This window comes from Danio rerio, chromosome 22 (assembly GCF_049306965.1).
Source record: "Danio rerio strain Tuebingen ecotype United States chromosome 22, GRCz12tu, whole genome shotgun sequence".
Taxonomy (NCBI): Eukaryota; Metazoa; Chordata; class Actinopteri; order Cypriniformes; family Danionidae; genus Danio; species Danio rerio.
The window spans coordinates 8,465,332-8,482,752 of record NC_133197.1 but is presented as its reverse complement, the minus strand read 5'-3'; the positions used below and the strand labels follow the sequence as shown (position 1 = coordinate 8,482,752).

The 17,421-nt window shown below is 43.3% G+C and overlaps 1 protein-coding gene across 2 annotated transcripts; it reads right to left on the bottom strand.

Moving 5' to 3' along the window:
* Nucleotides 1–611: 611 nt before the first annotated feature.
* LOC141380168 (uncharacterized) lies at nt 612–17,165 on the bottom strand. 2 transcript variants are annotated; one of them, XM_073937277.1, is made up of 6 exons: nt 16,624–17,165; nt 15,994–16,296; nt 12,788–13,081; nt 12,202–12,336; nt 11,941–11,999; nt 612–2,822 (listed from the first exon to the last, which is right to left on the bottom strand). In XM_073937277.1, exons 1-6 carry the CDS (start codon nt 16,685–16,687, stop codon nt 2,769–2,771), a joined length of 909 nt encoding a protein of 302 aa, XP_073793378.1. In that variant the 5' UTR covers nt 16,688–17,165; the 3' UTR covers nt 612–2,768. The 2 variants fall into 2 exon arrangements, with proteins under 2 accessions (XP_073793378.1, XP_073793377.1); XM_073937276.1 differs by having other exon boundaries at nt 15,994–16,308; nt 16,624–17,102.
* Nucleotides 17,166–17,421: the final 256 nt, after the last annotated feature.

Genomic DNA, 17,421 nt, shown 5'->3' with positions numbered 1-17,421 from the left:
TCTTTTTCATGATTCTTTGTATTGGCAGTGTTGAGGTATTTAATGTTCATTTCACTTGTTGTTGCTGATAATGAATATATTTGTTCTTTGCATCAGTTAAACTAGTATGAGATAATTATATTTTAAAATTTAAGGTAGCACAAAAGTAATTAAAAATAGCCAGACAGCGTTACTATAAATGTGCAATTAATGGATTACAGTATATTAACGAATACTAAATGTTGTCATGTAGACTAATCTGAGATCAGTAACTCATCACAATTCATAAGCTGTTTTCTTGAAGGATAAAAATAAAGAAAGCCAAACGTACAATTCCTCAACATATATGGATTATTTGTAGGGGATTTTACTTTGTCAGGCAGACTGATTTTTCTTTATTTTACAGCTGAATAATTAAAATTGTTAATTATTTTAATAAGGCATGACTAAATTCTCTCTTGGAAAAGATTTCTCACCAACATTCAGTGTTTCAGTCTCTGAGATGCTGTTTCTGTTTGTTCTGCAGGTGTGTTTGGTGCTGAAATGAATCTGTCAGTGTCAGTGATGGAGGGACAGACTGTGACTCTTAACACTGATAATATTAATATGAAGGAAATCACTCGAATAATGTGGAGGTTTGAAACTTTATGCATTGCTGAACTGAATGACAACAAGACCACGTGTCTCAATGACCCTGAGAGATTCAACAAACTGAAGCTGAACAGTCAGACTGGAACTCTGACCATCATGAACATCAGAACCAAAGACAGAGAAAAAAGCAGAGATCAACCACAACACTGGGATCTCAAAGTGGTTATTGCACGTTAATGTCAGCGGTGAGGATTTATTTATTTATTTATTTTTCGCTCTCTGAACTCTGACCAGTCAATTTTAATTATACTGTTTTTAACACTCTTACAGAGTTACAGCTTTACAATATCACAGGTGACAGAATTTGCCTCGCAATATGCTGTTGTGTTACTGTAGGATTTTATACATAAACCTCCATAAAAGGCCAAAACTTTTTTGTTAAAACTTGAACGTTAATCAATGTATACATCAACTGTAGATTCATGCATGTATATATCAGATTAAACTTCAGTTGTTTCATTTGCTGAACAAATGCAATACGTTAATTAACAAATGTAAAACAATTATATTAAGATGGAATACAGTGTAAAGTTCTGAAGTTCACAGCTCACTCAGGGAGACCTTCTGAACTTACCAGTGAAAAAATTAAGAAACTGAACAATATTTAACATTATTGCCCTGCATATACAGTCTCTGCAAACAGAAGGCAATCTTACATCACATTTACAATGAATGACGACAAATTGACCATTCCAAGATGGCGGATACTTATCAATGTGCAAATACAGGGAACAGTGTATAAGTAAGCACAAACCATGTTCTATGGTAAGTAAAAGAACAAAAGGACAAAACTGGCTCTTCCTGCAGATGAAAGTGAGGATGAGATGGGTTTTAGTGTCCATGAGAATGATGCAGACTGGACATTTGATAAAAGCAGTGATGCAGACAGTTCAGGTAAGTAAACTCTGAGACAGCGTAGTAAAGTATATAGTATAATATATAAACATTGTTAGCTAGCAGCTACATTATTTTGATGCATCTGGATATACTAGACTTGTCATTTATTTGTTATAATATTTACTGGGGGAAATATTTATATTTACTGTATGTTATAAACATGATAATACATTATTATGTTTGTTTTCAATAATATTCAGCAAAAATAATGGAATAAATAAAAGCTGTTGGAATATGAGTTGTTGGAATGTTTGTATGAGGTAACATTTATATGTTTTGTGTTAAAGCTTATAATACTGCGACACCTATTAAATCATTTCAAGCAACAAAATTATTAATTATAAGAAAAGTTCTAAATTTGTAAGTTATATCCACTGTTGGACGTTGTTGCTTTTATGGCAACATATCAGAATGTACCTTAAATGTTTTTTTTTTTGTTTTTTTTTTTTTTTTTACAGTGCTTTAAGTTAAGCCATTCTATGAAAACAAAAACAGTCAAATATTTTTTATAGATCTATCATAATGTGTGTAGTAGAGGGTTAAATATGTATATAAAACAAGCTGATTTAAAGAACAAATAGTTTTAAATATTTCCTGCACTTCAACAATTCTTTTGGTTAATCTTTAGTCAAGTGGATTCAATAGATGATTCATGGATAATAGTCTAATTTCTTGTTGCAAACTAAAATGGATACAAACTGTGAATGAATTCTCCATTTGTAAAGTTAAAAGTTAAAAAGAAGTTTCTTTACCGCACTGTAAAATTATATCTGTTAAGACTTTCTGTATTCTGTAAGTGTTCTCCGTTTATTTATGGTTGTGATATTGTTTGCATATTGTGAGCTTGATCTCTGCTCTGACAACTTTTGATGTTGAAAATTCAACTCTACAGTTCAACAAATTGATCTTTATTGACATTTTAGTAGTTCGAAATGATATCATGTATCAAAAATAATATATAGAAAATAAGTCTGTCAGTTCATTACAAGGTTTCTGTAGAGTAATATACAACACCAACCCAGACAATAGATCACTTTAACTATTAAAAATAACACTCTTTCAAACTTTTCAAGATTAAACATTGTTGGAAAAAATATCCATCTCCTATAATGCAATTCTAATGCAAAAATTAACAGGGAAAAAATTAAATATTAAAACATAAATCACAAAATATGGAGAACTGCTAATTCACGGATATCTGATGTTGTTGCCAGAGGCTCTTCTTGAAAGTCATCACACAGTCAGATATCTTCTGGTCTTGACTGAGGCATAAAGCCCCAGATTCTCCTCTGATCCTTAAATAAAAATAAAAAGCACAATATTGAAAATGTTTGAAAATTTAAAATATTGAATATTGAAATGAGTTCATCTAAATTTAACTGTGATCAACATTAGACACAGAATAATGTGAAGATTAAAAATGCAGAATTAAAGGGCACCTATTTTACCCCCTTTTCAAGATTTGATGTAAGTCTTTTATGTCTCTAGAATGTGTCTTTTTACTTTTCAGCTTAATCACACATCAGATTATTTATAATACTTTTCTGAATATTGAAATTTTAAGCTGTTTTGGCTGCCTGTTCCTTTATTGCAAATGAGTTGGATCTCCCAACTCACCATTCCCATGTGCATGTCAGAGCCACAGAGTTCCCCTTCGGTTGGGGAACTTCAGTGCCATGAATGGGAGGATTCGGATCAGAAGCCGCTTATCTGGAGAGTATTGAACGGGCCAATGAATGAAATTAATTGGCAGCGTAAGCTTGCGCAGGTGTGCGACATCTGCAATCATCTCAGCATATAAGCACACCTGAAGCCAGCAGACGCCATCCTTTTCGCTTCAGATCCTTTCTGAGTGAGTCGATGAGGGTTCCTCTTGCTGATCAGCACTTCAGAGCGAACGAGTGTGTCTCCCGGTCCAGAGTGGGTCTTCGCGGTGGCAGACGGTCGAGCTGGGTTACTCCCTTGCCTGCGGTTCTTTGGGTCCGGTCCTCCAGAGCGGTGCGTATAGTTGCAACTTTCCTAAAAGAGCAACACAGTCGTGCAGCACGTCCTTTTCAGGATGGCGCTCCGACTGTGCGTTTCTGGATGCGGGGGTTTCCTGTCTCCGGATGATGGACACGATCACTGCATTGCATGTTTGGGGGTCCAGCATGTTAATGCGGTGCTCGCGGGCGGTTCATGTCGTCATTGCGATGCCATGACCGTTGCACAGCTAAGATCGCGGCTAACTTTCGCAAGAGAGCGAGCCACCCCAGTTGCCTCCTGTTCTAAAAAAGCAGCGGGCGCTCGGGCAGATCTGAGGGTTTCAGCGGGAGCTAATCCGCCGCCCACGGGCTCGCGGACCTCTCGCTCCTCACGGCGCTCCATCCAAGCTTCGGGTGGTGAGAGTGATCCGTCTAACCAGATGGTAGCTCTCACACTCGCTGACACCGGAGATCAGATGTCCTCCGCGGCATCGGAGGGTGGGCTTTCACTGTCCGACGAAGATCCGGACCCGCTCGCCCCCTCCGGGCAGGTGAGCGCTGTCAAATCGGATCCTGAAGCGGACATGTTAGCCGTGCTTTCCCGGGCTGCTTCGGCCGTGGGGTTGGAGATGGTTTATCCCCCAGCTCCGCGGCCGGACCGACTAGATGGGTGCTACGTAGAGGACCAGAAGGCGAAGCCTTCGAAGCCTCTCGTCCCCTTCTTCCCGGAAGGGCACAGTAGGCTCACGCAGTCCTGGAGGGCACCTTTCTCTGCCCGTGCTGCGAGTGCCTCCGCCCTCACCGCCCTTGACGGCGGAGCTGCCAGGGGGTATGAGGCGATCCCGTCAGTGGAGCGCGCTATCGCGGTCAATCTTTGTCCGCGCGGCGCCTCTACGTGGCGGGGTTTGCCCCGCCTCCCGTCCAAAGCCTGTAGGTTGTCTGCCTCCCTCGGAGCCAGAGCTTATAAGGCTGCGGGCCAGGCTGCTTCTGCTTTGCACGCGATGGCCACCTACCAGCGCTACCAAGCGCAGGCGCTGGCCGACCTGCACGAGGGCGGGTCCAACCCAAGCTTATTACATGAGCTGCGCACCGCGACCGACTATGCTCTTCGGACTACTAAGTCCGCCGCGTGTGCGCTGGGGAGGACGATGTCCACACTTGTGGTTCAGGAACGCCACCTCTGGCTAAACCTGGCCGATATGCGCGACGTTGACAAAGTTCGCTTTCTTGACTCGCCCATATCCCAGGCTGGCCTGTTCGGCGACACCGTCGGTAAATTCACCCAGGAATTCAAGGCGGTGAAAGAGCAGTCGGATGCGATGGGCAATGTCATCTATCGGCGTGGCCGTAAGCCCGCTCCGCCCGCCGAGCCATCCACCTCCGCTGTTCCTCGCCGAGGGCGCCCGCCAACGAGTGCTGCCCCGCCCCCGCCTGCGCCTCCGGCCAAGCGGGCGCGGCGTTCACCTCGAAAGCAGGCAGCCCCTCCTGCCCAGGGCGCCGTTAAGTCCGGTAAACGGACCGCGAAGCGTCCCTGAGACAGGCCATCCGGAGAAGAGGAAACTTGCTCTTTCCCCGCTGGAGGGCGGGGCCCCGATAACAACGGTACTTTTCAGTGCCACCAAAACATCAGTAAAAGAGCACTTTTTCCCTTCCCCGGATGTGACTGCACGAGTTCTGCCAGTCCGGGACGCGCTGCCTTCCGGCTCGCAGACTCTACGTGCTTCGCCAGTGGCTCACGAGCGCTGGGGGGACGGTCTCCCTTCCCTCAGCCCTCCAGCCCCCTCTCCGGAGTCAGGGTGCGGAGCCAGAGCGAATCGCTCTCCTCCAGCTTTTCCGCGGGACCCTCGTGCTTCCCGGATCAGCACACCCACTCCGCGCTGCCCCACCGCTGGTACGTCAGCGATTGTAGCGATGACTCCATTAGCGAGGGCTCTGCCTGCCTGGTTAGCGCGGGCCAGCCCCTCGCGGTGGCTCATACGCACAATCAGACTCGGTTACGCGATTCAGTTCGCGAAACGGCCCCCCAAGTTTACGGGCGTGTATTTCTCCAGGGTCAACCCCCTGTCCGCCCCTGTCTTGCGAGAGGAGATTGCTGCCCTCCTGGCGAAGGGTGCAATCGAGCCGGTTCCTCCAGCCGAGATGGAGAGTGGGTTTTACAGCCCATACTTCATCGTACCCAAAAAGAGCGGTGGGTCACGGCCAATCCTAGATCTGCGCGTTTTGAACCGCTGTCTGCACAAGCTGCCGTTCAGAATGCTCACGCAGAGGCGCATTCTCCAATGCGTTCGTCCTCGGGATTGGTTTGCAGCCATAGACCTGAAGGACGCGTATTTCCATGTCTCCATTCTTCCACGCCACCGCCAATTTCTGCGGTTTGCGTTCGAGGGTCGAGCGTGGCAGTACAAGGTCCTCCCCTTCGGGCTCTCTCTGTCTCCGCGGGTCTTCACCAAACTCGCGGAGGGTGCCCTAGCGCCCCTTCGGCTCGCGGGCATTCGCATACTCAATTATCTCGACGACTGGCTGATTTTAGCCCACTCGCGGGAGCAATTGATTATGCACAGGGACGAGGTGCTTCGGCATCTCCGCCTACTGGGGCTTCAGGTCAACCGAGAAAAGAGCAAACTCGCCCCCGTGCAGAGGATTTCTTTTCTCGGGATGGAGCTGGACTCGATCACCATGGTAGCGCACCTCTCCGAGGAACGCGCTCGCCTGTTGCTGAACTGTCTGAGGGAGCTCGACAGCAAACTAGTGGTCCCACTGAAGTTCTTTCAGAGGCTCCTGGGGCATATGGCATCCGCAGCCGCCGTCACGCCGCTCGGGTTGCTCCATATGAGACCACTTCAGCACTGGCTTCACGATCGGGTCCCCAGACGCGCATGGCACGCGGGCACACACCGGGTCTCGGTTACTGCGCTGTGTCGCCGCGCCCTCAGCCCTTGGAACGACCCCTCGTTCCTACAGGCCGGTGTGCCTCTAGGACAGGCGTCCAGCCATGTTGTTGTTTCAACAGACGCTTCCAACACGGGTTGGGGGGCCGTGTGTCGCGGGCATGCGGCTGCGGGCCTCTGGAAGGGTGCCCAGCTGCATTGGCATATCAATCGCCTAGAGCTGTTGGCAGTGTTCCTCGCTCTCCACCGCTTTTTACCGGTGCTGGAGCGGCAACACGTGCTGGTCAGGATGGACAGTACGGCGGCGGCGGCGTATATCAACCGCATGGGGGGTATGCGCTCTCGCCGCATGTCTCAGCTCGCCCGCCGTCTGCTCCTCTGGAGTCACCCGCGGCTGAAATCGCTGCGCGCCATTCACGTCCCAGGCACGCTCAATCGTGCAGCCGATGCGCTCTCACGACAGCTGTTACGCCCTGGAGAATGGAGACTCCACCCCGAGTCTGTTCAGCTGATATGGGCGCGATTCGGGGAGGCCCAGATCGATCTGTTTGCTTCCCCCGAGAACGCTCACTGCCAGTTGTTTTTTTCCCTGACCGAGGGCTCTCTCGGCACGGATGCACTGGCCCACAGCTGGCCTCGGGGCATGCGCAAGTATGCGTTTCCCCCAGTGAGCCTGCTCGCGCAGTTTCTGTGCAAGGTCAGGGAGGACGAGGAACAGGTTCTGCTAGTTGCGCCCCTTTGGCCCAACCGGACCTGGATATCAGAGCTCTCACTCCTCGCGACGGCCCTCCCCTGGCGGATCCCTTTGAGAGAGGACCTACTCTCTCAGGGACAGGGCACCATCTGGCACCCTCGCCCCGATCTTTGGAACCTCCACGTGTGGTCCCTAGACGCGAGGAAGACTTAGGTAACCTACCGACTGCGGTGGTTAATACCATCACTCAGGCTAGAGCCCCCTCCACGAGGCGCGCCTACGCCCTGAAGTGGAGTCTATTCACTGAATGGTGCGTCTCTCGCAGAGAAGACCCCCGAAATTGCCAGATTAGTGTTGTGCTCTCTTTCCTTCAAGAGAAGTTGGACAGCAGGCTGTCGCCCTCCACTCTCAAGGTTTACGTGGCCGCCATCTCCGCTTATCATAGCGCGGTAGCTGGCGGCACCGTGGGAAAGCATAACCTGGTCATCCAGTTCCTTAGGGGTGCTAGGCGAATTAATCCATCTCGCCCCCCTCTCATGCCCTCTTGGGATCTCGCCCTCGTTCTCACGAGTCTGCGATCCGATCCCTTTGAGCCACTCGAATCAGTATCTCTAAGATTTCTGTCCCTGAAGACAGCTCTGCTGGTTGCGTTGGCCTCCATCAAGAGGGTCGGGGACCTGGAGGCATTTTCGGTCAGTGACTCGTGCCTGGAATTCGGGCCGGATTACTCTCACGTTATCCTGAGACCCCGCCCCGGTTATGTGCCCAAGGTTCCTACCACCCCCTTTAGAGATCAGGTAGTGAACCTGCAAGCGCTGCCCCCGGAGGAGGCAGACCCAGCCCTTTCTTTACTTTGTCCAGTTCGCGCTCTGCGCATTTATGTGGACCGTACTCAGAATTTTAGATCATCTGAGCAGCTCTTTGTCTGTTATGGCGGTCGGCAGCAGGGAAGTGCCGTATCGAAACAAAGATTATCCCACTGGATTGTGGATGCCATTTCACTCGCTTATTCGAGTCGAGGTCAGCCGTGTCCCCCGGGAGTACGTGCACACTCCACTCGGAGCGTTGCATCCTCTTGGGCGCATGCACGCGGCGCCTCTCTAACAGACATCTGTAGAGCTGCGGGCTGGGCGACACCCAACACATTTGCAAGGTTTTACAATCTGCGAGTGGAGCCGGTTTCCTCAAGGGTATTAGGTAACCCTTTGGTGATTGAGGAGACAACTCGGTAGGGTGTTGAAACACGCTTGCTGCGCCATTCTCCCTAACACGGAGGTACGTGCGCCTTTTTTATCTGTCAGTAAAGTTCCCCGTCAGGTGAGCCCTGCAGATTCCTCCGTGGCCCCCAGCACTGACTCAGCGGAGGAGTCACTTGCTGGCCCACTACGTTGTAGGTCTGCCCGCTGGTCAGCCCGCGTTTTGGGTATAGGTGCCTGCTATGCGTGATCCCCACTAGGCGATCCCATATGCTTATTCCGCCACGGTTAAGTCCCCCCCCTGGGCGGACCCGTGTCTTCCCTCTCCGCTAACCACTCTTTGCTATGCGTACTCCCCCTTTTTAGGGCTAGTCCATAGGTAAATTCTGCCATCTATCCCCCCCTTGGGTAACGGATGGCCTCCGCAGCGTCCTCCCTATCGGGATTGCACGCTTCCCAACGTACTGTCGTATTTCCTAGAATTATCTAGATGCTCACGACTTCCCAAAAAATATATCTAAATCCGTAAAACTTCTGTTGAAGTAGGATAAATTAGGGCCAGGGACACGTTGGAGGACCGCGCCCCCCATGATGTGGGTGCGTCACGCTTGCTTGACTATCTCCTCATCGGGGGTGTTGGTAAGGTGCAGTCATTATGGCGCTTTCCATATTCTCCCATTCATGGCACTGAAGTTCCCCAACCGAAGGGGAACGTTCGAGGTTACAGAAGTAACCCTTCGTTCCCCGAGGAGGGGAACGGAAGTGCCATATTCCGTCGCCATAATGACTGTCCCTTAGCTGTTTGAAAGTCTCTTCAGCTTAAAAGGATGGCGTCTGCTGGCTTCAGGTGTGCTTATATGCTGAGATGATTGCAGATGTCGCACACCTGCGCAAGCTTACGCTGCCAATTAATTTCATTCATTGGCCCGTTCAATACTCTCCAGATAAGCGGCTTCTGATCCGAATCCTCCCATTCATGGCACTTCCGTTCCCCTCCTCGGGGAACGAAGGGTTACTTCTGTAACCTCGAACGATCTCTCTCTTGCTCTGCTCTGATGCTTTCATGCTGTGTCTCACCTCAGATAAACAGCACAGTGACAGATAAGAAGGAAGCTGATCTACCATTTATGAGAAATACCACAGGAAGAACTTTTCCAATGGTTATTTTATGTATTTGTTGTGAAATTAATCCAAGCCTTTCTGCAACGAGTCACACACAATGCTGTTACAAAGTTCATGCACACACATTTAGCTTTGCTCTGTTCTTGCACAGCAAATGTGGCAGGAAACACGTTATTATCCACTGCTGTATAGATATCCGGTATGTTAATAGACAAAATAAACCTGAATTAACATCCACAAACCGGGACTGAAACATCTTCTTTTATAATTGAACTGACACATGGTTGTGGTGATGAATTACAGCGATTTTACTGTCTTTACTTCATTACAAACATGCACTGTTTTAGAAATGTTTTAAACTTGTAAAACTCATTCTTGAAGTGCAGATGATTCTTGAAGTGCTTGAAGTGCAGATGATATACGTGTTACAATGGAGACATGTTAAAATGCATCTGTCAATCAATTCAGTGGGCATGGAAAACCTGACTCCTACATCACATTGCCGTATGACTCAGAACTGGAGGGTTTTGGATTCTATTTTAATGTCGGGAAATAAAAAAAAGACTTGTTTTGTTTCTATCACTCTAATATAACTGTGGACACACTATTCCTGCACACAGTCCTGTTCAAACAGCTTAGAAGAGATGATTTTCATCATAGGTGCCCTTTAATGTATTTTAAATAAGGTTTTATTTGTGATTGTACCATTCTAGACTCTCAGAAATTAAGAGTAAGAGTACATTTTTATCACGCACACATCTGTACCTTTGAGGTGTATTTTACATCCTAAAAATGTACAAATCTGAATGTCTTGGAACATTTTTTGACAGTGTTTTATAAACTATCCAATGTTCTTGAAGCAGAACCATTATTGTGTGGAAAACACAGTGACAATGTAAGGATGGCCAAATATTTCCACAGTATCAGACCCTGAGAACTGTTAGGGAATTCCTTGAGGCAAGATCACAAGAACTGTCATCCAATAATGGCCCGTTTCCACTGAGTGGTACAGTATACGGTTCAGCATGCTTTTATAGCCATTTCCACTGTCAAAAGGTACCTAAAACCGTACCATACCATACCACTTTATGGGTAAACTTTTGAAAGGGTACTGAGAACAACAAAAGGGTACCAAAAGGACACGCAGCTGAATGCTATTGGTTTATAGAGATATGTCACTCGCTCGTGCATCAAGACAGGAGAAAGAAAACAAAGGAACTGCCACTTTTAAATACACAGTGCAGACATTACACTGTAATAATATATACATATAATAGATAGCCATGGTTGACCCAAGCTCAAACCAACCTTGTCGTCATCTTGATAAACAGCCACAAAGCCAAAAAAAAAGAAAATATACCCTGTGACCTTTTGTTGTTTACAAAGCTGTCTAAAGCTTGAGCGGTTTCGCTTTCTCGTGTGTACGTGCATTTATATTTGAAATAATGAACTTTTTGAGCGATGATAATAAAGTGTGCATGATTATTGAAGTGCTTCTGACATTAGATCCTTTCAGAAACGGACAAGAGAGAGTGAAGCGCGAAAAAACAAAGCAGAAGCCAGAAAAAAGGAGTTCAGCAACCTAAAACATGAACAAACTGCCATGTTTAACTATTATCATCACTTTTCGGACTATTATGAACTCAGCATGACGGAATTACTTTCTAACATGAGGTTACATGTGCTGATGAATATTAAAGACACATATGAGAGGTTTGCACTGACTGTAAGCTATATGTTGTGTGCTGTTTTTGAACCTAAATAAGAACTAAATGTATGTTGTGTGTAGTTTTTCTGTTACTGGTAACATACCATGGGGCGGCCTAATATTACTTAAAGGAAATTGGTTTACAGTTATACCAGTACTGGTGTAGTTGTGACCGTGAGCAGATGTAATATCTGACTTTAAGTGACTTTGGGTAAATGATGAACAATTAAATGACAAGATAAGATGTTTAAAATATAGTCAAATATCTAAATTAGTTTCTCATTTATGAATGTGATCAGTGCTTTATCATGAACACAATTGTTAATTAATGATCACTTAAAATTGAAGTCAGATTATTCTAACAAAAAAAATATTTCTTTTTCAAATCTGCTAGAAACAGCTTACATGCATTTCACCTTCACCCACACTGTTAGTTTCATCATTTGACAAATACAGGGGTGTCCTAGTTTAGCTTTAACTTTATTCAACACACTTGCCTGGAAGTTTTAGTATAGAAAGAGCTTGATTAGCTTCTTCAGGTGTGTTTAATTGGGGTTGGAACTAAAATATGCAGGATGCCAGCCCTCCAGACCCCAGTTTGGGAGGCACTCCTGCACTAGATATACTAGAAAACTTATGGCAGGACTGTTGAAGCAAGTTGAAGCTAAACTAAGCAAGACACCGGCTCTCCAGGACTGAGTTTGGACAACCCTGGAATAATAGATGGTCCTACAACATACTGTTGTGTGCTGTTACATTCATTATGTATGGACAAAAACACAAGCATACATCAACAGGTTATAAATACCATTAATCAAAACTGAATAACAAATAGACTTACCGATTCATGTGCAAGTCCTTTGCAGGGCACTACCTCAACATAAGTGATGCTTGTTTGAACTGTTTGAATAATAAGAAAATGCATTGAAACATATTAACTTAAAATAGCACTGCGAAATTCAGGATCTAAATAACAAAAAAATATTTTAGTTGATTTATTTTAATAATTGCAGTTTAACTGTTTCAGCTGACTGCAATTTTTAGATTATATTTTATAATATTTATTATTAAAAAAATGTTTAAAGCAGCAGGTAACACTTGCCTCCTTGATCTGTTTTTCTGTGTTTCTCACAGAAGACTGCAGAAATAATCAACAGAGATCCAGCAGCAGCAACAGCGGCAGCAGCAGCAGATATCAACACTACCAGAGATCCTGGAGGACCTTCTCTGAGATTCTCTGAACACAAACAAGTTACTTTGTACATATTGCACTTCTTGTGTGTATTGCCAGCCTGATCTCACGAGAAAGCGTAAGTATTTTACGTTTTGCCAGTTTAGTGGCTAATTCGTACAAATTTGTACGAGTTCAGTCGTACGAAATGGTACGATTTTAAAAAGGAGGCGTGGCAACTGACCCCACCCCTAACCCCAACCGTCATTGGGGGATAAGCAAATCGTACTAAATTGTATGAATTAGATCGTACGAATTCAGACGAATTAGCCACTAAATGAAAAAGTTACGAATTGCCGTGAGATTGTGTTGGTATGGCCTATTCTTGTTGAATCACTGAATGCCTCTTCAATTGTAAGTCGCTTTGGACAAAAGCGTCTGCTAAATGACTAAATGTAAATGTAACAAGGAGATCATTATTATTGTGAGAGAAAATCTGTTTTTGCCACTGCCGTACCTTTGCATGTCTGACAGTGTGTGTTGATGTCCAGATATGTGGTCTGATTGTTGATGGGGTTGTTGACCACACAGCTGTAGCTGCTGTTATCCTGATATTCCACCTCCAGAGGTAGAGAGAGACTGCTGCTGACATCAGCCACACTGAAGTTGGACAATACACTGTTTCCTTTGTACCAGGAGAGACTCACAGCGCTCACATTCACCACTGAACACAGCAGCACACAGCTGGACACTGATGATGCATTTGGGTATGGAGTTAGAAAGGTGGAAATGACAGGAATTGGAAGAGAAGCTAGAAAACAACACAGAATATACTGTATTAGGTTTAAGTAAAGTATCCCGTTTGCTTAATAAACTTCATTAAGATTTGGCAACAGGAGATACACTGACCACAGAAAACAGGAAGTAAAATGATTTTCCAGAAACGCAATTTTATATTCACAAAATCAGTTTACACTTTAAGGGAATAGTAGGCAAATTTGGAAAAAGGGAAATCTGAGAGAAGTATAACTCTGTTTTTAGAGATTATTTCTAGATTGTTGTGCAACCACATGCATGTAATGTTGAATTGAATAATCTGTCAGAAATTGTAGGGTTTATTTACATAACAATGATCCCAACTTAGGCCTGAAAATGCTTAATTTACAAAAGTGTGTTTCATGACAATTTAGTTAAACACTGAGAATTTGTCCTGTGGTTCTCTGCACAAACATCACATACAACATTGTCAAAATGATCTCTGTTCATAAAGATTCCCAAAAATGGCTAAATGAAGTTGCATTATGCCTGCAAAAGACATTATGCAACTAAGTTATTAATAAAAAGTATCCCATCATCATCCATATTACCATATGCATTACACTTGCATTACCAAGGCAACAAAGGAATTTGTATTAGACTGTTTTCATTGTGAGCGCCATTCTATAACACTCAGCTGTGAACACTTTTGCACTGCAGTAAATTAGTACCATTAAGTACCATTACTTGCCTAAAAACGTAGTGCAAGTAAAAGTATTTGTTGTAAATATTACTCAAAGTATGAGTAAAAAGACCTTTCCAAAGTACTTATTAGTATTACGCTATAAAAAGCTGATGCGTAATGTGATTTGTGAATGTATAAACGTAAAATTCTGTAGTACATTTAGTTATTGTCCAGTAGGCACACAATATCATAAAATTTTAATGTAAAGTTAGATTATGTGACATCAGATGATCAAAATTCAATGTCTAGCCAGCATCTAAGGACCTTATTTTGATGTCCAATAACGACGTCAAATTACATTGATATTTGGTTGATTTTAGGTTGTGTTAAAAAGTGACTAAAACCAAATGTCAAGCCAACATCTTGAATCAACGTCATATTGACGTCAAATACTGACATTCATTCATCAGGTATGGCAACCAAAATCCAAGGTCTGATAGACGTCATAGTAGTAACATCCAAACAATGTCAAGCTGTAACATCATTAGACGTTGATATATTTTTGATTTTAGGTTGGACATTAGACATTAACATTGTGTTACATCATAACGATGTTGGGTTCTGATGTCAAACCCCGATTTTCATTTCCAAACAAAATGCAGCATCCCCACGACATTTGGGTACGTCAATCTGACGTCATGTTGACATCCTGTGCCTGCTGGGTGTTTAAGACCATTTCTGTCACCATACAGTAAACATCTGTCATCTTCTCATCAGTGACATGCGTCTAAACAGTCAGTGCGATTTTGTAAAGATTTTGGACATCTTCTTGGACACTTTTAATACTTCCAAATTTGCTGCAATAAATCACCCATGTCTTGAGGGAGTTCATTATGATGGGATTTACCTTCTATGTGTGATCTGATTGGACAGAAATCACAAAACTGATGTTTCTAATCCCCATAGACAAGAAAAAAAAGTAGTGACTGCAGATTGAAGAAAAGTAGAGGACTAAAAGTATTGATACTGCACTGAAAATGTACTCAAAGGAAAGTAAAGATACACATTTTAAAACAACATAGTAAATTCCAAATCCTGAGAAAAACTACTCGATTACAGTAATTTTAGTATTTGAAATTTGTTACTTTACATCACTGTTGCTATGACACAGAGTATCCCCGCTGTAACATACACATAAAACCTCTTTAGCAGATTATCTGCATCATCAGCTTGTTCAAAAGTGACACTGATGGACATTGTGTAAATCACATTTATAATATTAGCTGAAATCATTGCAGTGTAAACACACCCAAACTTCACACTGAAAACTACACTATTATTGTCATGTAAATCAAAAACAAAAAGAAAAAAATACATTTGTAAAAATTGCCAAGTAACATTCATGTGTAGAAAAAGTTTTGTTTGTGGCGATTAGACCTAGACAACCAAAATAACAATGTAGGACTCCAGGAATGCATATGCATATGTTGTGTTTCTTGACAAAGTGTTATCACCACCTACTGGCCTGACATGCCATTTAAAGCAGGGGTTCCCAAACTTTTTAGCTTGCGACCCCCAAAATAACAATGCTAGTGACTCGCGACCCCCAATATCCTCTGAGGTGGTTATATATACAGAAACCTTGTATGCAATAGCGCACACACACCAATAGACCCAAGTTTATTCTTAGTTTATTCTTTTTAATGTATATCAGAGCTGTACATGTGCCAGAAAGTTTAACCTGACGTTATAAAATCAAGTCTTTAAATTTATGCAATTACCCCAGGGGTCGCAATCCAATAGAACTAGTAACTATAAGCAACTGTAGTAACTATATAGTATAAACAACAATTTTTCTCTTCAGTAGTTTATTGATAAAACATGGTAATTTTTATGGTTTAATATGAATAAATAGATTTTTGGAAATCACCAGGCGACCCCCCTTTATTGTCCCGCGACCCCTTGGGGGTTCCCGACCCCCACTTTGAAACCACTGATTTAAAGGATCTATGAATCTATTTTTTTTTTTCGAAAACAAATACATTTTAAGTACATCATCTTTGCTGTGCAAACATGCCCTGAATGAGTTTGAGTCATAAAGACTTATAATACTTCATCCTGCAAATATTAGCAATCCAACATAGATAACAGTTTGTTTCTTTAAAAAAAAAGTGCATAAATGAATTTGCCATTTTACAACCACCCATAATTCCTCCATCAGACTTATTCTAACCATGATTTACAGCATTTAAATGTGAATACATCAGACAGGGTGTTCTCACCATGGACAGTCAGCCTGAATATGTCGAGTAGTATTCCTGTGCTGGTGATGATTACTTCATAATCTCCAGAGTCTGTTGTTCTGGTGTTGTTGATGGTCAGAGATCCAGTCTGATCCAGCTTTAATCTGCCTCTGAAACTCCCACCAAGAACATTTTCATGCAATGTGATTTTATTGCTGCTGATCTGAGCTATAAGAATGTTGTGGGGTTTAAACTTCCACTCGATGTCCCCGTCTCTCTGTATTTCTAGAGTGACTGATTCTCCAACCATCACTGGCTTCACTGTAACAGCATCAGACACACCTGGAGAACAAACTGAATGATAATTTCATGCCATCTTTAGAAAATGTAATTAACGCACAGCTGAAGCTGAGATTGTAAAATAACTCACTGATTTTAACACAATTTCTTGCTGAAAAAAAAACAGCTTTAACCAGCCTAAGCTGTTTGTCTGGATTTAGATGGTCGACAAGCCTGGTTTAAAAAGGGTTTTAGCCATTTCCAGCCTTCTCTTAGCTGGTCAGGCTGGGAGATAACAAGCTAAAAACCAGGCTGGTTGAGCAGATAACCAGCATAGGCTTGTTTATGCTCTATTTTTTTCCAGCAGGGATGTACAAATGTAAAACTTACCAAATAGATACAACAGAGTCAGATTGAAGACAATCAGGTGAATCATTTTCTTCAGTTTGAGCATCAGAACAGATAAAAAACAGAAGATTTCAGCTGTACAAAGCGAGAAATCAGTGGTGGCAAACAGAGAAATGGGTCTTGACTGAAACGGATATTAAAGTGCTGTGAAAAAAACACCCCTGAGAGCACCTCCTGTCAGTGTCTTTATGCGTTCTTGTATAGTCTAATTTAGTGATGAAGTCGATGAAGTGCTTCTGCATTGTGATATTTCAGTACCGGTTTGTGTTCCGGTACTAAAGAAGACACATATACAATACAACAACAGTCTTGATGTCTTTATGTGAAGGACAGAAGAGTCAAGATTCAGGATAAAAATGCAGCTTCAAAATATAAAAAATAAAATTCAAATGCAAAATGGAGGAAAACAAGGCAAATCATTACCAAAGCAACATAACGTCAAACAAAATCACGACTAAACTAAACCCAGAAGAGGACAGAACTTAAACTAAACATCTGCAGACAACGAAATGATGGAAAATGACGCCCTCCAGTGTTCATTTAAGGGCACTGCAAGTGTTTGTGACAATCTCACAATTTTGCCATATATGACTTTTCGTACATGACATACATGACTCTAGGGTTTTTGTGATAGTTACTTCTGTTTAGTTATGTAGTCATGTGGATTAAAATCACAACATGCATCTCAAATTTTCATCTTCAGAAAGGCAGTATTGTGTCATGTGTTGGTTGGCCATCTGATTTTTGAGTAGTACAAAAATCCTCCTATTTTGCCAGTGC